This window comes from Pogonomyrmex barbatus, unplaced genomic scaffold, assembly GCF_055798465.1.
Source record: "Pogonomyrmex barbatus isolate J1 unplaced genomic scaffold, ASM5579846v1 scaffold7, whole genome shotgun sequence".
Lineage (NCBI taxonomy): Eukaryota > Metazoa > Arthropoda > Insecta > Hymenoptera > Formicidae > Pogonomyrmex > Pogonomyrmex barbatus.
In genome coordinates this window covers 6,397,048-6,420,498 of record NW_028297171.1, presented here as the reverse complement: position 1 = coordinate 6,420,498, position 23,451 = coordinate 6,397,048, and the positions used below count along the sequence as shown (strand labels likewise).

Genomic DNA, 23,451 nt, shown 5'->3' with positions numbered 1-23,451 from the left:
TATACGTTGGTAATTTGATCCTTGCCAACGTTTTAATTATAACTATAAATTATAAAATAATTGTCTACAATCACCAAAAATACATAAATAATTCCGTATCAGCGATTAATATAAAACAAATTTTCCACAAATGGCGATAAAATGGACAAATCGAAATCCAAGTAACTATCGCCCTGAGTGCAGTATATCTCACTATGTGAACTCGATATGATGACCTCAGGTCACTTCTCTTTGCTCTGAAGAAATGGACCAGGTACACGTTGCACGACGTTTTATAGAAAGTCGAGACAGCTGTTACGGTTAGTTTAATATCGATAGCAATACGTTTCCAGGCGCGGCGATGACGAGCGCCTGGAAACGTATTGCTATCGATATTATTTGCTATGTATCTCATTTTTGCACGAACATAAATACAGTACGTCGAATACGATACGCATGAATTGTATATACACACGATGACATACATCCGGTGTGCCGCTATGAATTTCTCATCGAGCCTCGGTGCGTACACTCTGTAGAAACTACTGGTAGCAACGAAGCGAATCCGAGCACGGAATACCGAATTCCAAAGAGCGCCGCAGGTATTCGAGCGACGCGAATACCGCACACACGTGCATTCGTCCGAATACCGCGGGGACAATAGGAATCGCAAGGATGTAAATCCCGCTTGTCTTTTAAGAGCGGGACACGTGCGTCTCGACGAAATATTACGTCTTGAAGCGCTATGTCGCTATGTGCTCCATTCGAAATCCGCAGGTGAAGAAATAACAATGTTTTCCAGATATTTCTTCCATGCACTCCTAGAAGACTTTAAAAAGACAATATAATTTTTCAAGAATTCTCCATAAAGACTTTTAAGACCGCAATTGTATTTTGCTCTAGTAATCCGAGATAACGTTGTTAATTGTATTCTTGTATATGAAGCAAGTAAAACGCAAAATTAGACGGCGTTTAACGTTAACTGTGAAATACAAATACCTTATCTAGCTTTGATTTTTGTTTCAACCTTTTCAGAATGAACATATAAAATTTTATTTACTTTACGTCGAGTTGAAATTTCATTTAATTCCTACACAATGTCATGCAATTATGTGCAAGAATATAGCAAACGTAATATGAAATTAAATATTTAATGATCAGTTGCCAGAATGAACTTTTTCTCGCTTCGTTCCGACCTAAATACACGCAGGCGAATTAAATTCTATTAAAATAGAAACAAATTTAGGTGCTCGCGTGAAAGTATATCGTGAAAGTAAAATAGCTCATATAAAAGTAGTTTAATAAATAATAACGAAAGAGAATGACAGTTTTTTCGATCTTGCATCTCATTTAAATAAAATAGAAGAATTAAAATAATTCTGCTTCTTTTCTTGTAGAAAGTTTCTGTTATGCTTCACGGAAAACGTATTCGGGCATTAAGTAAAAATTAGATATACCGATGATAAAAACTGATTTTCTTGCAAATCATCTTAGACAATTCATTCTAATAACGATGCATCCGGACGCATAAAAATTCAATTATTTTTTCCATATCTTTCCTGGTGCGCATTAAAGCTAAGAGCAAATTATATTTTATGTCCGTAGAATTGTCGGCGGATGCATAAGGAAGTCCTGTCATACAGGAGTGGCATACTAATGGAGAATTTCTTTGCTTCTCGATGTCAAGTTATCGGTTTATTTCTTCGCAATGTAATGCATGTAATCAAAGGTGTCGTGCTTTATATTATACAGTGATGCATGGGGCCATTTGTAAATGAAGCCACCCGGCAGCGGAGAAAATGCGCTTCGATGTATTTTTAATGAAGTCGGCCCACATTCGAGCAGCTGCATATACCGTCGACTGCGCAGTAAAATTAAAGTTCCCGAATGGCGGATTGTTTTAATTAGTATTGCATATACGCGGTGAAAATAACGGCGGTGCTATAACAATGAATATTAATGACATATTTAAAGGATGCCATAGGCGATTATGTTAACATGCATAAGATTTTAATAGAATAGAATGTAATAGTGAAAATGTAAACGAGCTAGCATGTGTTCAAGTAATATTGTTTTCATAACTTTTTTAGACGCGTGTAGTCTAAAAGAAGTTAATGTATTAAAATAATTGAACTTTAAATATGTGCGTAATATGACGATTGTGCATAAAAATATTTACTTACTGTGTATATTTGTAATATTCGTAAAAGCGATAAAAAACTAGATGAACTTGTGTTGCGGGATAGTGCCATAAGTGTAACAGCAAGTGTCTCGTAGAGTGGATACAGCCATTAATAATTCTAATGTTTAACAATCCAAGTAAAAGCCTCTTTACGATGATAATCCGACAGCAGATGCCATTCTTTGTTTTTCTTTAGACGGATAAGAGTCATATCGCAGATATATCTTCAGAATCTGAATAGAAATAATTCGAATCATCTATTCCCTAGAAAATAAAAATTGAGATATTTCTTATATATTTTTTTTTAAATAAATAAAATATTTATTATGTATTTCTAATTTCAAAAGCATAATTATCATTAACTATCATTAAGTAGAAGTAAAATTTTGTTAATTTTTATATTTAATAAAAAAAAGAAAATAATTAAAAACTATTGCTTAGTCTAATATTTTTAATAATTATTCTGCAACATTTTTCGATATCAAGGCGCAACGTGATAATTCGTTAACAAATTGATAACCAATTGCTGATTACTAACGATAACAAAAATATTTGTGCACACGTGTGATCGTTTTAAAGAATTTTATTATAACTATATTTTTTTGCTTTGAAATTTTGAAAGAGCGTAGTATTGGGAGAAAAAACAATAATTACCAAATATAAAAATCCGATTATCAAACTATTATCTTGTTAAATTTTTTGTTGATATTATCACATATAAATTAAGTATTCAGATTGTTCGTATAACTCAGCATAAATCATGATGAAAAAAATTAAAATAAAAATCTCGTATATCGTTAACGTAAAACAGATAATATACATATACAAAATTAAACATATAGAAAGTTTCAGTTCATCGAAAAATATAACAAGCAGCAAATAATAAAAATATATAGTAAAAATGTATAATAGATTTTTTTTATATATATTATCAAGAAATACATGGATACGCGCAAAACTTTCCTGTCATTTTTTTTTATTCAATTATCTGTTAAACGTTTTACAGATTGTGATCACACAAGTATCAGACATTAAAATTTTTTAAAATAGAGGAGAGAATCTTCTTTTTTACGGCTATTTCTTGATACACTTCGTTCCATGGACCATATGTGAGATCTATAATTTCTTGAGCACGATTGAGATATCGCCGTGTTTTTTTCAACACGTTTCTGTAACAAAATATATAATGTACTGTGATAAACGATGCAATTATTGTTTAGAATCTGAATGATAAAAATTCCATGCTTACTTATAAAATTTTGATGATGTATTAGATTCTTCTTGCAAATATTGCAGACATATATCTGTTAACTTGTTTAATTCATTACAGACTTCTGCGCTCGAAGAACCATATTTTTCTTCGACTGCCACAATACTGTGTTCAAGATACGAAATAGAATTCAACCATTGTCCTAAAAGTAAAAAAAAAAAACAAAAAACTTTTATTAAAATAATCAATATGTTATGTGAAAGGGGTAACAGTTCTGTGCAGAAAGAATCGATTTGTAATCAATCTTGGCTTCCGAATTTCAGATTCGATCCTAAGACCCCAGATTTCAGTTTATTGCATCAAGAAAATAAATTAAATATGAATGAAAAAATTGTGACCAGTTTCGGAAACAATTAGCTAAATACATATATTTTATTCTTTCAAAAAAAAATTCATTTATTCTTTTCTTTAACAAAAAAGCATTAATACAAACCCATAATAGCATATACTTTTGCCAAAAGATCCATTGTGGCAGCAATGTCTTCATGATATTTATATAATGCTTCTTTTCTAAGAAATAGACATTCTTTTAAGCTAATTATTGCGTCTTCGTATTCTTCATTCTCTATATTAAATTCTGCTTTAGTAAAATGAAATTGTGCTCGACTCAGTGTATGATTATAAATATTATTGTAGACTGTTGCTCCACAATCTATACAGTACAAAGAAGAGTGGCAATTATCACTCAATGGTCCGCTACATTCAGGACATTTCATCGCAGTAAATTTTTTCTAGAAAAGAAAAACAAGTTGATGTATACACACACGCACACGCACATACATACATTCACGTATAGAAAAATTATATAATATACAAAAGTGATTACTAAATGAATTACCAAAATATCTTCATACTCTTCATATTCTGGTTTTGTGCATGCTGCACAATCACACTTAAAGCAATATTGACTTTCCATCTTTTCTTGTCTGTCTCTTCTCAACATTCTTCTATAGTCAGCCCCTGTTGAGTAACATTAAAAATAAGATAATTGAAGTATTATAAATCGAAAAATGTAATTATTAATTCAGTATTAATTTTTAATATACCATAACAATTAAAAACTTCTTCACCCGCTGCAATATCTCGTGTGGCTTTGGTTATTAAAGTCCCTCCTAAAAAACTAAAAAATAATAATGTTAATATTATTTGAATAATTTATATAGAAATCTTTATCTTCTATATATATTTATATAAGTAATGAGAGCAACTGTCTCACTTCTCATATAATCAAAATATCTATATATTACCTATTAATTATATTAGGATCACAAGAATGATTCATCATACTTGCAGAAGGATAAATCGCTGTAGCTATTCTATCTTCTTGTTGAATTAGGAGTTTATTTTTATTTTTATCTGCTACCGCGTTTAACTTTGTGATAGCATGCCCATTAGAAATAAGTTGTAATATATGCCTCAATAACAGAGAACTTACATACAATCGTTCATTGTCTTCTGTCGCGAGATCACAGTTAAAATTATTAGAGAATTTTGATATTGGACATTCTTTAAAATTGACAACTTTAAAAAAATCGGTATACTTTGATAAATATATCATAAGCATAATTGCTGTCTGAAAAATAATAAAAAAATAATAAGATAAAACTTAATATTATATACAAATTCTCTATATATGCATTTATATTTTTGCTTCTTTCAGAAAAATTATAACTTACCACTCCATATGAAATAACATCGCATGGTGGAAGTTTAGAAAAATTAGTTACTAACTCTTGCACTTCATCAAGTCTATTATCATCATTTGTTGTATACTTAAACAACATTCTTACAGCCAAATATGCTATTCCAATCTGTGGCCACAGACTCATTTGATTGCCAGGACATTCCCAACGATGATAAGATGAACATGCTTCATTCCAACAATCAATATTGCAATACATACTGTTGACACATTCTGTACACCTATAATTTAATGTATGTATGTATGTGTGTGTGTGTGTGTGCGTGCGTGCGTATGCGTGTGTGTGTATATATATATATATACACATATATATACATACACATACAATCAAAAACAAAAAAAAAAAAAACAGAACTCACGGTATAGGAGTATCACCAAATGAGCGACAGCAATGATAACAAATATCAGTTTGAACATGACTTAATGGGACAAAGGCAAATGCCTTTTCAACGAATAGAATCTGACCCCTTTTAATATCTCTATTAGCTACAACATATCTCCCTTTTTCTGGAGTTTGTTTTAATTCTATAGCTGTTGATGCAGATCGAAAGTGAGGATTTTCACCATATGTGACTTCAGGCTGTGAAGGAAATTCTGTAGTATTTGTAGTATCTGTATCATTTACATTATCTTTCATACGTGATATCCTTGATGTTATTTCATTCATTTGCCTCTGTAACCGTTCTAAAAGTTTCATAAAAAATATGACAGCTGTCTAAAGAAGTCTTTTCTTCAATTTCTAAATTAAATGCATGACATAGATACTTGCCTTTCTTTTCATTTGACATATTAGGCTGACTTATCATTATATTATGCATTTGTAAAAGGGTTTCAACAGCTGATTTTTTATTACCTAATCTCAGGTAACAGTGAGCTGCACGTAAATTTAACTTATATCGTAAATCCTCAGGATAGCCTAATTTGATCGCCAATTCAATATCATTGAGGCAATCCTTTTATTAGAGAAAATTAATAAATTATAGTCACACATAGAATAGAATTTTTAAATTAAAAAAATAATGATAGAAAAAGTTATATTGTAACATTGTAATCAATTCCTATTAATTCTACCATTTACCTGCCATCTGTCCAAATGAATTAGAGAGGCAGATCTATTTGCAATCGCTATTGACAATTCTACACTATTTGATGGAGCATACTGTGCACTTTTCGTATACAACTGCAGAGACGAGACATAATTCTTTGAGTGAAATTCTTGGTTCCCAGTTTTTTTGAACATAATTGATATATCCATATTCTTCCGTTGTTTCTTATTATCTTTCATATTGTAGAGTTCTTTCAGCCATAAAGAAGACAAGTTTCTGTGTTACAATTAAAAATATCAGTGTAAATTACACATTAATCGAAATGGCTAAGGAATTCAATATAAGTCAGGAATATGTTCAAAGCAAAATGTAACAAGTAGCAATACTTAGCAAGCAGGATCTTAATGTTTTATATATATATATATATATATATATATATATATATATATATATATGTGTGTGTGATATATGTATATATATATTTATATCAAATATCATATATTATTTTTAACGAGTTCACAACATAACAGTTCAAAGTTAGAGCTAAATTTTCTTTTTTAATAAATTAATAATCAAATATTTGATATATCGATCTTTATATGTAAACAGTTGATTATAGCTGAATAAAAAAGCCAATTACAAAAGCGTGGAGAATAAAATTTTGTTTGAGATAAAAACAAATTATCAACTCTCCGTTATCGCGTCAGAGACAAAAAGAAAAAAAAACAACACTCCAGAAGCACAAAATATTTTTTCGAAAAGGAATTTAAAAGTCTAAGTTAAGTCTTTACTCACATAACCTCCTGATTGCGCAACAAATGAGATATTAGCTCATTTTCGTGCTTCATGCTCTTTATCTCATTATTAAGTCGGGAGCATTTCAACATGCAATTCAGAGTATCGACGACCTTATCCCAGTCCATCTGGGATACGTCCGTGACGCACATCATCGTACCACGGTAGAAGCGCAATTCACACGTTCGTACGAGAAGATGACAACAACGGAAACCAATGCAAGCCGGAAGTGACCGTAAATCGGGAAGTTGCTTGTTGCTTGTGACAACGGGGAGTTGCTAAGGACAGAGGGACTGAGGAAGGATCAGGGAGACGTTCGACTGGTAGTGCCCTCATGCTGAACTATTGAGTGTTTGCCAACAACAGATATAAATTAACATAAATCTAATTATATCATCTAGTATTTTTGTTGTTTATCGAATGTTAAACAAGAACATATAATAATAAATCAGATTTTTGTCGACTCCTGTTTGTGTTGGAAAACATCCATGGTTGAAAGAAAGAGAGAGAGAGAGAGAGAGAGAGAGAGAGAGAGAGAGAGAGAGAGAGAGAATATCGATCCTTCAACTATCGCAGTCGATTCTTCGTACATAAAGAAGAGGGGATGAAGCATGAGCGATTCGCTCGGAGAGAAGTACCTTCTGATATTTGTGAACAGCTGATGCTTTCCAGGAGTTTCCAGCAGTTTCCAATTGGTTCGAACATGTGTATGGTCAATCCGGTTTGATCAGTTCACTAATTCGTTTATTTAATTTCATTCAGATACTCATATGAATACTCGCAGTCTTGTCCGACTGGTGTGGTCTCGAGTGTCCTTGATCGATCAGACGATCAATTGACTGGCATTAATTGATCATTTAATTCCTGATTTAACAGAGAAGCGAACTATAATGTAGTCGGCATGCAGTGGTTTTGAATTTTGACGAATCAAAGATAATCTTCATTAATGAATTGTGTTTGACTAGCTGTAAAACGTGCGAAGAATGCCTCAGGGAAGACGGAAAATTCCGTTCAGCGGGAAAGCTAAGAAACAGCAAATGCAGGCTAAGAAGCAGCGACAACGAACCTTGCTTGGTATTTATCACGTGTGTTTATTAAAGAATTAATGAAATTAAGAATTTGATGCTGTGCAGTTTAATGTTATTTCTATGATTGCTATTTATAATTATTTTCTGTAAGAATTCGGAAAATTATTGCAAGAAATTAATAATATATATTTTGTTAACAGTAAATTCGGATGACGATGACGAAAGCTGCAGCAATGCGAGCAATGAGAGAAAAGTGTTGAAAATAAATGAACAACCAAAAGACAGTAAATCTTCAAGGAATAAATATACATTACAATTCTTTCAAGAGTCCAATGAGAAATTACGAAAACGTAAAGAACAAGCCTACAAAAGTATTGAACCTGTGAGTCTTAAGGATCAAGAAATTTCTGATGATTACTTTCCACCTGGAATTGATATGCCAAAGCGGCCTCCATGGGATTTCAATATGACAAAGGAGCAATTGGAGATGAGGGAACAGAGATATTTCACAGTATGTAGTTGTAACTCAGTGTTAAACATGATTTTAGCTTATATGGAATATATTATTGATTACAATTCTTTGTACTTAGGAATACTTGAAAAGCATGGAAGAATTAGCTAGTTTGAGTTACTTTGAATTAAATTTAGAAACTTGGCGACAATTATGGAGAGTTTTAGAAATGTCAGACGTTCTATTAATCATTGTTGATATTAGATATCCCGTTCTGATGTTTCCTCCATATTTATATGACTATGTAACGAAAAAACTAAAAAAAGATATGATTTTGGTATTAAACAAAGTCGATCTAGCACCTCCAGCATTGGTGATAGCTTGGAAGGAATATTTTCAAAGACAGTATCCACAATTACATATTTTAATGTTTACATCGTATCCTACTTACAATCTCCGGGGTAATACAAATAACGAGGAGGGTGTAAAGAAAAGGCGTCGTAGAGGAAAATTGAAGATGGCTGCGGAAGGAGCACAAAAGTTGGTAGAGGCTTGTAAAGATATTGTTGGAGACAAAGTCGACTTAAGTTCCTGGTATGAAAAAATTCAGGAAGAGATGCACTTAGAATATGATCTAGATGATATAAATCACAAGGATAATGTAACAATAGAAAAGGAAGATACTACTTATTTTGAGCATGAAAAATATAAAAACGGAGTTTTGACTATTGGATGTATCGGAACACCGAATGTTGGAAAGTCCTCCTTAATGAATGCATTGATGGGTGAGCAAAATGATTTAAAAATATTAATAAAATTAATTGTATTATAATTAATTATTTTTAAAAATATTTATATATCATATTTAATCATTTGATTCTGAGTCAGACATGGAATTATATTGAAATTTATAAAATATCAATAAGATACAAATAAATCTTAACATTAAATAGTTTTATTTTATATTGCATATAATATATTGATATATAAATAAATGTTTCACAGGCAAGAAAGTTGTGAGCGTGTCTCGCACACCTGGCCACACTAAGCACTTTCAAACCATTTATCTCACAAAGACTGTGTACTTGTGTGATTGTCCCGGTTTGGTCTTTCCCTCAACCGTGCCCAAAGAGTTACAAATACTAATGGGTTCGTTCCCAATTGCTCAAGTTAGGGAACCATATACTGTCATAAAATTTCTGGCCGAAAGACTGAATCTACCAAAACTGTTAAGGATTCCACATCCAGAGAACGATGACACATGGTCCGCCATGGATATCTGTGATGGCTGGGCTATCAAAAAAGATTTTAAGACAGCACGAGCAGCTAGATTGGACACATATAGAGCGGCAAATTCGCTACTACGAATGGCGTTAGAAGGAAAGATTTGCTTGTACATATACCCACCGAATTGGACCCTCGATAAAAGTAATTATTATTTTACTATTTCTTATTAGATAGAATAATTTTTTTGTGATATTATTTAGCTAATGATATTTAAAATTGAATTCTTAAATCACACATGAAGGAATAAAAATGTATAATACAAATATGAAATAGAAAAATAAGTTATATTTGGGATATAAAGAATATAAATATTTTTTAGAAAAATGGGAAAATCATGTGGATGTTGAGACAGTACGATGGATTCAAGCTAGAAATAAAGAGAATAATTCCAATACACCAAGTGAAAATATGTCTTCTGAAGATGAAGAGACTGATGATGAAAGACTGATGATGAAAGAATCTTCTGAAAGTGCAGCGAATGATAACTCAACAGAATCGTCAAATGAAGACAACGATGTACCGCTTGCAGCTAATAAATTTTCAGCGTTATCTACGGAATAATAAAATGTTTTATTGTTATGTTGCATATTTCTCGGATGTTTTATTTACCCTTTTTTTGTACACATATATTTTTTCTTAATATATAATGAGCAATGTTTGAAGAATAGTCGAATGATTTTTCTGTGTTTTCGCCCGCGAAACACAATCGTCGCTATGACACAAAATGTTTTATGAGTAAAAATAGATTATTTTATACAAGCCGCTATTTTCTATTGCTAATATTTTTCTCGATTTTCAAATTTTTTTAAGGTCACTGCGTGTAGGAATTATTTACAATGTAGTTCTAATTTGCAATTATTCTGATTACTTTGTTATTTTGGTCCACTATAAACTGATAAAGAATAAAGATTATTATTTTAACTATAAAAAGAAAACTACGTTATTCACAGTCTAAGGACAAAATATTTCATGAAAATCATCTACAACGATATTTGTATGTAAGAAATAAGAAATAATTTCTAATGCTCTTTTTAATGCCTAATATGAAATCGTGCAAGATAAATGGCTCCTATTTTCTCGAAAAATATTTTCTTTTAATATTCTATACAAAGTATTTCTCAATTACATGATCTTTTATAAGTTGCTCAGAAACACCTTGTATATATTTTAAATCTACTTTTTAATTCTACTGAGATCCATTTACAAATTAATTTCTACTTGTCACTATAAAAGAATTTTAATCTATACAAGCCAACATTAATAACAGGTTAAAGAAAATAATTCGGTAAAATACTAATTTATGTCGATTTTGTGCAACGTAACAATGTAGCATTACGACTATGTCTTTAAATCGTCAAATTGTCTTCTAAAACAACAATTATACATTGTGATAAATGGTATTTAAGCTCCCAAAATCTTTTTAACGGAGTATCCTGGTATTGCATAAAAGAATAAGAGCAGAAGTATGATCAATCCAATCGCAATTATGGCCTTCAAGATAGCCCATTTATAATTATGCCATACTATGTACTTGATAGATTTCAATGGATTGAGAAACCACATGAAAGATGCGTCTGGTCGGCTACAAATTAAAAATATGAAAATTAAAAGTAGATTAGATATAGATTAGATATAGATATAAAACTAATATTGATATAGGTATAAACTACATTGTTGTACTGACTTTGGTTTGTCTAGTGGATCCGGCTCGTTTCTACCAAAACCAGCAGGATTTTTCTCAGCTTCCTCTTTTGTGAGTAAATGTATCTCAGCTTCGACCTTACCCTGTAAAAAGTAATAAAACTTAATTAAAGTTTACAGTTTCCTGATTGAGTATAATTATAAAAAAAATATACTGCAATATGTATCATATAATATTATCTAATATGAATATAAATTTAATATACTCAATTAAAAATTTTATAAGACTGTTATTTTTGTAATATAAATATATAATCTATTACAAATATGTATAAAATGCTTAAACATGTTTAAATATATATTCATATCTTCAACTTACCGTCAGTTCCATATCTTCATTTTCTTTCTTTACATAGAATGGCCACCATCCCTTTATACGTTTCTGCTTGAAGATGTTAACTGTTGGCACAGATCCGTCTGTTTTTAGCATGCCTAATGAGCAAAGCTTACTATTTTTTGCTCCTCGGGGAAATCGATTGAGATCGAGAGTTATCGCGCCCAGAAAATCGTCTGCAGAGAAATGATCTGCATCCCAGACCTATAAAGAATATCATCTTTATCTATCGAAACGAAATCGAAAGTATCAAGTTGCATTACCTGTAGTTCTAGACGTGCCGGTATTTTACATTCGGTTTCGTCCCAACTAAATAAACTCTCTTTACGATTGATAACAATCTTCTCTTCCGCTACCAAATAATCAAATGGAAATATGAAACGCCAATTAAAGTTTCCTTCGCCGGTCAATGATCGATAATGAATATCGGTGGATTGACAATCCTCCGGTCCTTTTAACCATCTGTTAAACAATATCAAGAAATATGCAACCATATTTTGGAAGTAATATCTGAATCTTAGAATGCTATTTTAAATAAATATAAATTGACTACGTGTATCTATTACAGAATTAAAAAAAATTAATATTCATGAGAATCTGTATATTTTTCTATAAAATATACATATCATCTGAATATTTTTCAAAATATGCTTTTTTTATAAAATTTATTTTTTTAATTTAAATTTAATTAAATTTATTTTGAAATTTTAGTTATATCTAGAATTATTGTTAAGTAAAATTTTTAACACGTTTTAATATATGTGATATTTTATTAAATTATCGTTAGGAGAATGTGAGTTGTAAAAAATAGTTTTAAAAAATATTTTATAATAATTACAGAAATAAAATTTATAGAAAATTCGTTTTTATTTATCAATAATAATTAAAATTAGAGTATTATTAAGTTATAGTTTAATTAATACTTAAATTGATTTTCTTATATTGATTTTCTTAAGTTAAAATTAATTTTCTTAATTACTTAGTTTATCTATCTATTTATCTATTTGTCTAATTATATGTAAAAATTGCATCAATGAAAGTTTTATTTTTTTTCAAGGATCTTTATATTTACATACCCTTTTACGTATATATCACTCATTTTTTCGCCGGTGAAGAAGGCGTCATCTTCTAGGACGACATCGTCTGTATTCCATATGATTATTCTCAATTCATAACTTTTAGGTTTTCTCGGTGAAATGTCGATAGACGGTCCGGGTGAGGGCATATCCATTGGGAACATGTCCACCCACATTTCCAATTTTCCTTGTTCAATTCCAGGTTTTTCAGGATTATAGAGTGGTCGAGTCTCTACGTGTTCAGGTACCAGGGCACAACCTATTCGTGGAAAGGCATTCCACTGATGGAGAACAGCTAAAGCGAGATGTTCTTCCATTCCTGAATGAAAAGTAATCATTTATACAATAATTATAATTATATCAACACATAGGCGGTGTAAATCATAAATAAATGATATACATATGTACAGTATATATTTAAATGTTAAAATATTGATTCCATTCTTGTGTTTTAATTTTTTTTACATACCCTTTGTATGCACATAATATTCCATTTCCTCGTTTGAAAGTGTAAACGTTTTTCTACCGATTGTAACGCGTCCGTGAGAATACACTGGCCCATCAATTTTTCCATCTTTGCATAGCTTTAAGAGTATTTGAGTTGGTTTCATTGCATCTCTCCATTTATTATACCCAGATCTGGAACGGAAATAATGCCTAATCAATCTCGTGCATCGGAATTTACTTGCGTTCTCACGTTTTGTGTATCTTTCATCTGTTACATGTTAGTCCAGAAAATATATTATATACTTTCTGTGGCACAAGATCTAAGTGTGTATTAGTGTGGAAATAGTATATGCAAGATTATATCTGAGCAGAAAATCATAGTTTCTTAAGAAAAGTCTTAGTAAAAATGCGTGTTAAACAAACGAGATTGCAATGAAAAAGTAGTCCATTAGACCTCTTTATATGTCTTTCACGGACTTGTTAGTTGGAAATAAATGGTTACTGATGACGATAAAAATCGCTCTGTTGTTAGATTATCGAATCGCGTGACACGATTTGTTTCATTGCTGAAAAAGCTTTTATTTGCTACATATGACTTAGTATAATGTTATTTATTATATATGGCTTAATATATAACATCAAACTCATATATATATATATATATATATAAAACTTACTCATCATATTTTTTTGCAAGGCCGCATGTAGCTCGATGTCTGCTATAGAAACGATTTTCTAGGTCAATTTTAGTCTCACCGATCATATCGTCTGTTCCGACTAAATCCCAATCTAACACTTGCACTGTGAGTAGAGAGTCCTGCGGAAATGTTGCTTCGATCTCGAAACATCTTGAACATAAATTTGCAATTAGATTCAAAATAAACAAGAGTAATAATGCATTAATTTTTGAGAATAAAAATAATAAGAAAAATTTTTGCAAAGTGCATCTTTCTTTAAGCATTCTTTTACATAATTATATTTGAATATAAAAAAATGTTTACATTATAAAACAAAAATTAAAAACAATTTTTAATCTGCTATACGTAGAATGCATAATAAAGTATGCATAATAAACATATAATTTATTAGAGAGAAGCCAAGATTCCAATAGAAAAATCATTTTCCCAAGAAGCCAAATTTTTATATTATCGAAATTTTTCTAATTGCGAACAACTGTACTATTATTATAATATTACGGTACACGAAATATGTACTTTCCGAAGACAGGATTCAGTTGTTTCGACACGTAATTTTCTTTATCACTGATCCTCTTGCCTCCCAATTGTAAGACCACGTAAGGATCCGCTTTCCCGTTCAAATCGCAAGGATGAAGATCATTAGCTTTAACGATATACACCCGTACTAGAACGTGAATAGGTTCGTTCGACGGAACACCCTGGAAAAATCCGTATTGCGGATCAAAACCCATCACAGTATAATCTATCAGATCCTTAGGTAGTGGCCACTTGTAGACTTTCAATGCGCCTTTAAAATTGCCGACAATTCTCGATTCGTCTTCGGTCTCGTCGCCGGTTTTTTTTCCTCGATACAACTCGAAAGTGTGCAACCATTCTTTAAACTGCTCGAACTCGGGTTGTGCCTCCAGCTCTCCAGGATATATCTTTAATAAGGCGGTCTTATTATACTTGCGTTGGATTTGCTTCGGACTGAGCCTCGAGACAAATTTCACGGCGTTTGTTGGTGACTTTAGGCCGAACAATTTCTTCGTGGGATTAATTCCGGGATTCTTGTCGGAAGCTAACTGGTTTTGCGTGACAGCTTCATCCAGTAGCATCGGTAAAGTTCCATTCGGCTGATTCTGGAATATAGATTTTTCCTTGCGTAATTCTTTGTTCTCCTCGATCATCGCTTCCACAGATGCAAAATATTTTGTCCACCAATCTTGGCAGCCATCTTCATCTTCTAATGCGCCTAAATCACCTAAAAATATAATATTTCAAAAATTTGCTTTACATATCGTATATTATTTATATTTAGATAATTAATAAAGAATATATATGTGAATATATATGTTAAAGACAAACAAATTATTCGTTATACAATACAATACAAGATATCCTTTCTAATATTTTATAAATTTTATTTTATAATTACATATAAATGCGTGTGTGATTTAAATACGTATAAATTTAAATAAATATATATATATATATATATATATATAATTAATTCATAATTTAAATAGTTTCTGTTAGTTGAAGCCATAAATTATATATGTTTTTTTAGCTGTGTGTTTCTTTTGCTATTTTACGACATTACTATTATTATTATCTTACATAATGTTAAACAAATGTTAAACACATATTTTAAGTATGTGAATATCTTTATTTTAATTAATTAAGTATACCTGTCCTGTTTCGTAATTAAATAATTACTTAAATGTTATTTTCGCAAACGTACTCATATTGTTGTCATTAGCCAAGCTTTGCTTTCTACGTAGATTTTGTTCCGTTTTGTCTTTTTTTGTAGGACCACTTCCTAAGTCGAATCCAAGAGTGATGATAGTGTCTCCGTTATTAGCTTCCAAATCAGTCATTGATTCGAGCAATGGCATTTGTTGGTATTTCGTTTTAGATGGCTCAACGGCTGCAATAGAAAATCTTGAAAGCGTTAGAAAAATATACACATTTTATTTTTAGCAAATTAACATTCAGTTTAATTAATAATTTCTTTGTAAAATTCAAAAAGGTTTATAATAAGCATTACAATTTATTATTTATTATTAAAGCAAAACATTATTTTCTTTTATTATAATTAAAATAATTATTCACCATATTCTTTAGTAATATAAAATTATGTTGCTGTTATTTTAATAAAATTTAATTATAGTATATTTATTTAAATTGCATTTGTATTACACCTTCTATTTATTTCAAAAACGCTATTTGTATCACAATTACAGTTTCAAAGCGTTTCGCAATTAATCAACGATAATGTAATTACCCGTGCACTGTAACTGATATAAACTCTTCTTCCTCTCCTGAGCGTCCTTTGCCCTTTTGGTCAAAGGATAGTACATGTACTTGTGGATTGAATTGATGGTGTGAGTACCGACGAGGGTATATCTACCGAAACTCCGACAGTCCACTGCTCTTATCGTCAATGGCGGTCGATATAGCTCTTGTTCAGGAAGTTCCAATTCCAGGAATTTGATCGGCGTATTGAAATTCGGATTTTTCTTCGCATTTGCTATGACAGACGAATAGAGAATGTGGCCGGCGCATTCAACATCCACGCGAGGCTTGTCGACGGTTAGTAGATGGATCCTCTTCAGATCCCGCAAACCCCAGAAGAGTACCTCAATTCTAAAAGCCAATTAGTAGTTAGAATTAATAATCATTCTAATAATTCTATTGTAATAATAAATTCATTCTTCTAATATGTCTTTTCTTTATTTGCAATATGCATTTATGAAACTTTTGATAGATTTCTTAACAGACTAAAAATTGATAAAAAAATTGATTTTATTAATGACAAATAATTTTAAATAAATTGTTTCAAATTGTCTATAATTATTTAAAAATAATTTATTAAGAAAGTATCAAAGTTTTAAAAAAACACATAATATTAACGTAATTAATTACTTATAACAATTCATTTAAATATAATTATATAATTATTAATGTATTGTTCTAAAAGCTTTATTTAAAATGTAAAGAATAAAAAAAAATAATAAAAATCTTTCAATTAATATAAATAAACGACAGTGAAAAATTAATAATGTTACCGATATTTTGATAAAGTAGGTCGAATTCCCACGGGTACAGGAAGAATCGGGCCTTGATCTTGACCGGAACCTGGAGCCTGAGATCCGGAGCAAGGATCTTTGGGATCTGGCAAAGTAGGAAATCCATAATCTTTGGTAGAAGGGTATTCCAACAATTCGAAAACCGCTAGAAGTTCGCCAGCCCTCGAGGCACCTCTGGTGACATCATACCATTCCAAGGACGGTGGATATTGCGGAGGAGTGTAAGACTCGGAGGCAAGTTTGACGTGAGGTCGCGCAATTGCTCGTCCGATATATTCCGACTTTCCCTGAAATCGTAAAGAGAAATTTTAATGTGTTCGAATAAGGGTGTCATTCATCGACCATGTGATTATGAAAAAGCGAGGAAACTGTGAAGGGGAACATTTATTATCTAAATTCAATAGATTCAAATTAACTCGTGATTATACGTAATGGGCACTGTGAAGAAGTGCAAAGGGGTGAAATCTGAAATTTATAATAGAGGGAATAGATTTATATTGATTTAATCTCTTCAAACTAAGTTAATCAAAATAAAAATAATAAAATTATTGAGGTGTTGAATTCACTTCTTTGTATCATTCTTATTTGTATTATTTCCAATTCATATCATTCATAAATAATTAATTAATAATAATTAATTAAAAAATTATAATTTATTATTTACTGATTCATACATATTTATAATAAAATTTATATAACGTAATAGCATTAAAATATCTTTTATATTTACATTACTTAAAAAATTATTTTTATTTTATGTATTCATTATAAATTTAGATTATGTAAATTACATAGTAATTATTATTAAAAACATTTTTATAAAACAGAAAAAGATTTTAGAAAACAATTAATTGTAAAATATTAAATATAATGCTTGCACGGTTACTACTTTTAAAAAAGTTAACATGTTTTTGTTCTCGATGTTAAATTAACAATGTATGATAATATGGATCATATCCGTAAAACATATTAAGTATAAATTTTTTAATAAATGTTTTAAATAAATAAATATTTTTAGATGTTTTTTTGAAAAATTTATGTCATTATTAAGAAAATTTTTATCAATATCTATATTTTCGTTCCAAAAAAAAACGTAAACTTTCCTCAATATACTTCGTCATGGAAATGCTAGTTTTAATAAACAGATATGTATCTATTTACCACAATAGCATGAAACCGAGTAAGGTAAAGGGAACCAAGTCCTATGCAAAAGTCATTTGCGGTTGTGCGGTTGTGTGGATAGATGTGACTCTTCGTTGCTATCACAGCAATTTCACGACTTGGAAACTTGCAGTCTTCGAAATTCCGAGTTCGTGATATCGCGCAAGTTCGCCTAACACACAAATAACGAGTGCCATGCCGAATATATGTTACGTGTTTCCAGTGCGATTGTCGTGTGTAATGTGCGTCGTGTTATTCGGTATCGTATAAATGTCAATATGTTTTATACAAACTGTTAAAGCAGAGCCCTTCTCATGCAGTGTTATGTCCATAGCTACAATATGACTCTGTAAAAGAAATGATTATAAAATCATAGAAGCGATAATTCTTCCTAATAATGTTTCGCGTGTGTGCGTCATCGTAATTCTAATCAAATTAAATTTGAACTGAATATAAAACTAGATATATATTTTTCATCGATTTATATTACACATTTTCGAGTAATTTTGGATTTTGGGGCATTGGCCGCACTTAAAATTAAAAAAAAAAAAGAATAATGCATTTAAAAAAATTTACTAAGGATTGTTTTTTCGTTATTTTGAGTGTCCAGATAATTTTTAACACATAGATAAATTTTACTTGAGAAATAAAATAAAGAAATACACAAATATTTATAGAAAGAGAAAAATAAAGATATATAATTGAATTGAGAAGTATTTGACTTACCACTTTATCCTGATCAAACAATTCGATGACGATGGAGGGTGGATCCTTCTTGATCTCTTCTGCGGTTCCGTAGATTAGGATGTCATCGAACAGCAGCAGCTCGTCCCATGTTGGGCTGAGGGTCTCGTCGATCACCTGAGTGCACTTGCAAAATTCACCGCAAATCACTCTTGCAAACGGATCGGAGAGACCGGATGCATCGCTGCCGATCAGTGATCTCGCTTGATACATGTGGGCTCTCAATTGAAATTTCTGGTGATCAATTCGGAAACGGACACGGTTATGCATTTATTCATCGAGTGTTGAGCGGTTCGAAGAAATACATACGTGCTTCTGAACGTAGTGAATTACGGTGGGCGGCAAAGCTCGAGGTCTATCCACGTTTCTCAGCTCGTGGCTGACCTCGTATCCTTTTGGTAAACCTTGGATGAAGTACTTTTTGTGCTTCAATATTCCCAGCCACATGTATATTTGTAATTTTGTTTGGATTGCCCATCCCGCCGGTCCGAATCTCTTTTTGCCTGGGAGCTATGCGCGAATTCCATTCATTATAAAAATAGCATAAAATTAAATGTTAACATTTATGCTCTAGAAATCTTTTTCGTTTTATTTATGCGCATTAAATTTTCTAGAAAAAAGTAGATTGCAACATCAAAAAAGATAAATAGTATATTAATAATTAAAATATTAATATATAAATTGTATATAAACATTTCTATTATAATTACATTTTTTGGGCAGGCAATTTTTTAAACGCAAATAGAAAATAATATTATAAATTAAAAATTGTATTTTTCTTGACAATGGGTTTTAATAAACTTTTGACATTACATTAAATTGTACAAAAGACGAAGCTTTATCTTCATTTCTTTCATTACTTACCTTCAGGAACATAGTCTGCACTTTTCCGCAATGTCGGCCGCATTCTTCATCAACCACCGAGTAGATTAGTTCACGACCCGGTATCCTCTGGTATGCCACTCGTCTTCCTGAGCTGATCACCCAGATAAACACATCTGGCAGGGAATCTTGCGGCTATAAAAAAAATCAAGTAATTTCATTTTAGGAAGAAATATTATAATAGCAGCAGCATTTAAATAAAAACTACTGACATCCTCGACGAGAAATTTTAATTTTTGTAGATAGCTGTGGGCTGTCTTCAGTCTTTCCTTGAAACTGCTTTTAGTCACGAGAGCCTTCAGATTGCGTGACATAATCCCGATATTTTCCAGTTCCCGCTGGCACAATTTCGTTCGCTCTTTGTCCAGCTTCGTTTTCCCAACGCCCGGACCGGTTACACTAGACTTGCTAATACTGACATACCGATTACAATTCGCGCTTAGTTCTTCGAGAGTGGACTTTAAAAGCTTTTCACTCGTCGAATCCTCTAAATGCGATTGTACCTCTGACAATCCTTCCTCCTACAGGGAAATACAAAGAAACGACGTTATCGGTTTTATGTAAATCTATTAAACTATCGTCGTGACTGTTCAAATAGCATCCATTTCTTTCCTTTAAAAATCTAGCTCTCTTGAGAAAATAAAGATATCCGATTTTCCGAATTGATAAACGCATTGCTCGAATAACTCTGATAAAATAACATTGAAAATTTGAACATTTGAAAATTAGCGTATAAATAATTAACAGTTGATTTCATAAAAATTTGAGGATAAAATAATGCAGTTTTATCATTTTGTAAAAATTATCAATTTTTATATATCAAGTTTAATCAAGAGCTCAATTAATATTTATTATCTTTAATAATTAATTTTAGTTAACTCGCGACCAGAATGAGAGTGTTCTCGAGACTTGGAATAATTGTAATTAATTATCTTGAAATTGCAAACTAACCAGTTTATCGACAATTTTGCCAATAATGTTGCTGTTATACATCCTACGTCTGTAATCCGGCCATATGCTTCTCACGTGAAGACATGGCTTGTCGTCCCAGTATGGTAGGAAATAATAAATCTTATCGTGTGTCATTGGCTTACTAGCTGGTGTGGTACTCTGCCAAGATCCGGTGAGGATTTCCTGCAGGTCTTCCTCCTCCCCGCTCGTCCCACCCTTCGATCCTGTATCGTACATCTGTAACAAGCGGATTTAACTTTTCTTCAAACGAAATTGATATCTTTACAAAATCCTCATCTACTTTTTTTCTCTTTTTAATAAAAACATTTTTAGAGATAAAACAGATTAAGATAAATTCGTTTTTTTTTGAGTAAATTTTTAAGCTTAGTTTTCTAAGAGTTAATCGCGTAAAAACCTTAAAACTTTCGTTGTGACCGTCGAGAGCGTTGCCCGCATTTCCGATCGATATTTCGAAGTACATCGGCTTATCGCCGAGTTTCTTGTCGATCATCGTGGCGTCCATGATTGTGGCATACAAAAAGAACTCTTCATTCCTTGCGTAGGCAGTTTCATTAACCGGAACTGTCGGTTCTACTTCAACTTCCGACGGTGCTATTTCCACGTTGTCAGTGATCTCGGTTCGTATCGCTATTAATAGTCTAAATGAAAACAATAATCAAAAAAACAGAAAATGTAAGTTCTAACTCAGCCATCGCGTTTTACATTAATTTTTTTTATCTCTATTTAATTTTATAATATAATTTAATTAGACCTAATTTTTTGTAATTAATACTTAATCAGTTATTAAATATGCGAAATGCACAAAGAAACATAAAATATAAATTGTAACTCAGCATCGCGTTCTACATAAATTTTTTCATTTCATTCTATTCCTTATTTTAATTAAATCTTATTTTATTCTTTATTTTAATTAACTTTATTTTAATTAAATCCAACTTTTGGTACTTAATACTTAATTAATTATTAAATGCATGAAATTTATTAAAGAAATTCAAGTTATTTATGTAATAATTATTTATGTAATAATGTTTGTAACGTATAACTATAACTACGTTTCATTTTATAAAATATGCAACCTAGCCCTATATGAAATTCCTTCGCCCAAGCCGGTGTTTAACGTTGAATGCTCGTCTATGAGACTGTAATCTCTGATGCTGCCGTAAAGATGGATAAACGCCGGACCAAAGGTCGGCAAGAAACCCTTTTCGCCGTCGTTGCTGATCTGCTTCAGATCGACGAAGTGTGTACCGATGACGGTGGCGTGCACCGGGTCGTTATCGCATAATTGTATCTTTATCCTCTGACAAAGAGGAGGAAACATCTCGGTGAAAATTATCTGCTCGTTCCACACTGGAGCGTAGCTATGCCTCTTCACGCTTGTTTTCCCCTGGAGGCCCATAAAATAGAAAGATAGTGAATTGCCTCTGATATCTAGTGCACTCCATTTAACATCGTTACATCTCAAACAGATGTAACACGCGGAAATAAATCGTTGCCAATTTTTAACTTTTAACGAGACTGATTTTGTGTTGCAATGGAACATGGATTTTTTTTACGTAACTTTCATCGTTATATCATATATCAATCCTGGTATAACAAATCGAAAACGCAACTGAAGTAACATTTTTTTTTTACAGTAAAATATTATTTTACAATGTAATCAATCACATTTATTATAAGAATGTATGGAGCTTACGCTGAGCCCGGCAAAGGATACTTGAACGTATGGATCCACAAGATCCTTCACTTCCCCCGTGAAAGCCTTCTTTACATTCGCCATGATACTGCTGTTCATTTTCGGCAAACCATCGGCTCTATAAACTTTCACCACGAATCTCGCGCGCTGCCTCTCGATTGGCACACCATCTGGCAATAAGAGATTGCCTTCGATGTCATCCTCGTCTTTTTCACTTTTTGGAGGAATCTTCACGGTATCGCCTTTGCCAATAACGCTTATGTCACACTTCAGATAACCTTTGGGTCCACCAGCAACATCATCCGGATCGGTGAGTAGGGCCCATTTGTGGTAGAATTGATGATCTAAGAATAAATTTCATCGACATTGATCTAAGATACGCAAATGATTTGACTAAAAAGAAAAGAAACTTACAATTAACTCGAGGAGAGTTTACCATATACATTTCACCACACACACACACACACACACACACACACACACACACACACACACACACACACACACACACACACACACACACACACGCACGCACGCACGCACGCACGCACGCACGCACGCACGCACGCACGCACGCACGCACGCACGCACGCACACACGCACACGCGCACACACACACACACACACACACACACACACACACACACACACACACATATATATATATGTATATGTATATATATATGTAAATTATTTTTTTATTTTCTAGCATTATTATTTTTTCAATATTTTTATATGTATTTATATATAGATATATATATTTTAGATGTATTTATATATTTATATATTATATATATATTTTAGATGCAATTTTTTAATACAAAATATTGGACTCTTAAAATAGACTCTTTCCTCTTAAAGTGTTTTATATATATATATATATATATATATATATATATAAACTATATTTATAAGATAAATATACACTT

General features: G+C 31.6%; 3 protein-coding genes across 6 annotated transcripts in view; 1 reads left to right on the top strand and 2 right to left on the bottom strand.

The window, feature by feature from the left end:
• Positions 1 to 2,726: 2,726 nt before the first annotated feature.
• LOC105425808 (protein-lysine N-methyltransferase SMYD4) lies at positions 2,727 to 7,275 on the bottom strand. The gene is made up of 11 exons (XM_089082952.1): positions 6,975 to 7,275; positions 6,212 to 6,455; positions 5,903 to 6,086; positions 5,493 to 5,817; positions 5,108 to 5,354; positions 4,679 to 5,004; positions 4,478 to 4,551; positions 4,270 to 4,391; positions 3,865 to 4,162; positions 3,411 to 3,573; positions 2,727 to 3,330 (listed from the first exon to the last, which is right to left on the bottom strand). The coding sequence occupies exons 1-11, from the start codon at positions 7,127 to 7,129 to the stop codon at positions 3,186 to 3,188; spliced, it is 2,283 nt and encodes a 760-aa protein (XP_088939078.1). The 5' UTR covers positions 7,130 to 7,275; the 3' UTR covers positions 2,727 to 3,185.
• A 200-nt stretch (positions 7,276 to 7,475) lies between these two features.
• Positions 7,476 to 10,328, top strand: Ns4 (Nucleostemin 4). Its single transcript, XM_011636739.3, has 6 exons — positions 7,476 to 7,669; positions 7,737 to 8,048; positions 8,203 to 8,513; positions 8,593 to 9,238; positions 9,459 to 9,881; positions 10,060 to 10,328. The coding sequence occupies exons 2-6, from the start codon at positions 7,958 to 7,960 to the stop codon at positions 10,299 to 10,301; spliced, it is 1,713 nt and encodes a 570-aa protein (XP_011635041.2). The 5' UTR covers positions 7,476 to 7,669; positions 7,737 to 7,957; the 3' UTR covers positions 10,302 to 10,328.
• Positions 10,329 to 10,812: 484 nt separating this feature from the next.
• The window catches only part of LOC105425806 (otoferlin), a 39,713-nt gene continuing 27,074 nt past the window's right edge, over positions 10,813 to 23,451 (bottom strand). For 2 of the 4 annotated variants that reach the window (XM_011636734.3, XM_011636735.3), the window contains exons 10-29: positions 22,523 to 22,866; positions 21,903 to 22,213; positions 21,221 to 21,464; positions 20,806 to 21,042; positions 20,067 to 20,375; positions 19,837 to 19,989; positions 19,282 to 19,482; positions 18,955 to 19,206; positions 18,522 to 18,575; positions 17,047 to 17,354; positions 16,263 to 16,624; positions 15,720 to 15,905; positions 14,513 to 15,239; positions 13,976 to 14,146; positions 13,321 to 13,490; positions 12,852 to 13,170; positions 12,039 to 12,237; positions 11,761 to 11,979; positions 11,425 to 11,525; positions 10,813 to 11,322 (exon numbers count right to left, since the gene is read on the bottom strand). In XM_011636734.3, coding sequence (XP_011635036.2) covers positions 11,142 to 11,322; positions 11,425 to 11,525; positions 11,761 to 11,979; positions 12,039 to 12,237; positions 12,852 to 13,170; positions 13,321 to 13,490; positions 13,976 to 14,146; positions 14,513 to 15,239; positions 15,720 to 15,905; positions 16,263 to 16,624; positions 17,047 to 17,354; positions 18,522 to 18,575; positions 18,955 to 19,206; positions 19,282 to 19,482; positions 19,837 to 19,989; positions 20,067 to 20,375; positions 20,806 to 21,042; positions 21,221 to 21,464; positions 21,903 to 22,213; positions 22,523 to 22,866 — 5,048 coding nt within the window. In that variant the 3' untranslated portion in view covers positions 10,813 to 11,141. The remainder of the gene's footprint in view (positions 11,323 to 11,424; positions 11,526 to 11,760; positions 11,980 to 12,038; positions 12,238 to 12,851; positions 13,171 to 13,320; positions 13,491 to 13,975; positions 14,147 to 14,512; positions 15,240 to 15,719; positions 15,906 to 16,262; positions 16,625 to 17,046; positions 17,355 to 18,521; positions 18,576 to 18,954; positions 19,207 to 19,281; positions 19,483 to 19,836; positions 19,990 to 20,066; positions 20,376 to 20,805; positions 21,043 to 21,220; positions 21,465 to 21,902; positions 22,214 to 22,522; positions 22,867 to 23,451) is intronic. The other 2 variants (XM_011636737.3, XM_011636736.3) reach the window with 2 other exon arrangements.

What these genes read in the sequence shown, in the direction of transcription:
- Ns4 (XM_011636739.3), top strand. Translation starts at nt 7,958, where the DNA reads ATGCCTCAGGGAAGACGGAAAATTCCGTTCAGCGGGAAAGCTAAGAAA. An exon ending in GCGACAACGAACCTTGCTTG is followed by an intron (nt 8,049 to 8,202) that starts GTATTTATCACG and finishes TTTTGTTAACAG; the next exon opens with TAAATTCGGATGACGATGAC. An exon ending in GGGAACAGAGATATTTCACA is followed by an intron (nt 8,514 to 8,592) that starts GTATGTAGTTGT and finishes CTTTGTACTTAG; the next exon opens with GAATACTTGAAAAGCATGGA.
- LOC105425808 (XM_089082952.1), bottom strand. Translation starts at nt 7,129, where the DNA reads ATGATGTGCGTCACGGACGTATCCCAGATGGACTGGGATAAGGTCGTC. An exon ending in TTTGGTGATACTCCTATACC is followed by an intron (nt 5,355 to 5,492) that starts GTGAGTTCTGTT and finishes ATTAAATTATAG; the next exon opens with GTGTACAGAATGTGTCAACA. An exon ending in ATGTTATTTCATATGGAGTG is followed by an intron (nt 5,005 to 5,107) that starts GTAAGTTATAAT and finishes ATTATTTTTCAG; the next exon opens with ACAGCAATTATGCTTATGAT.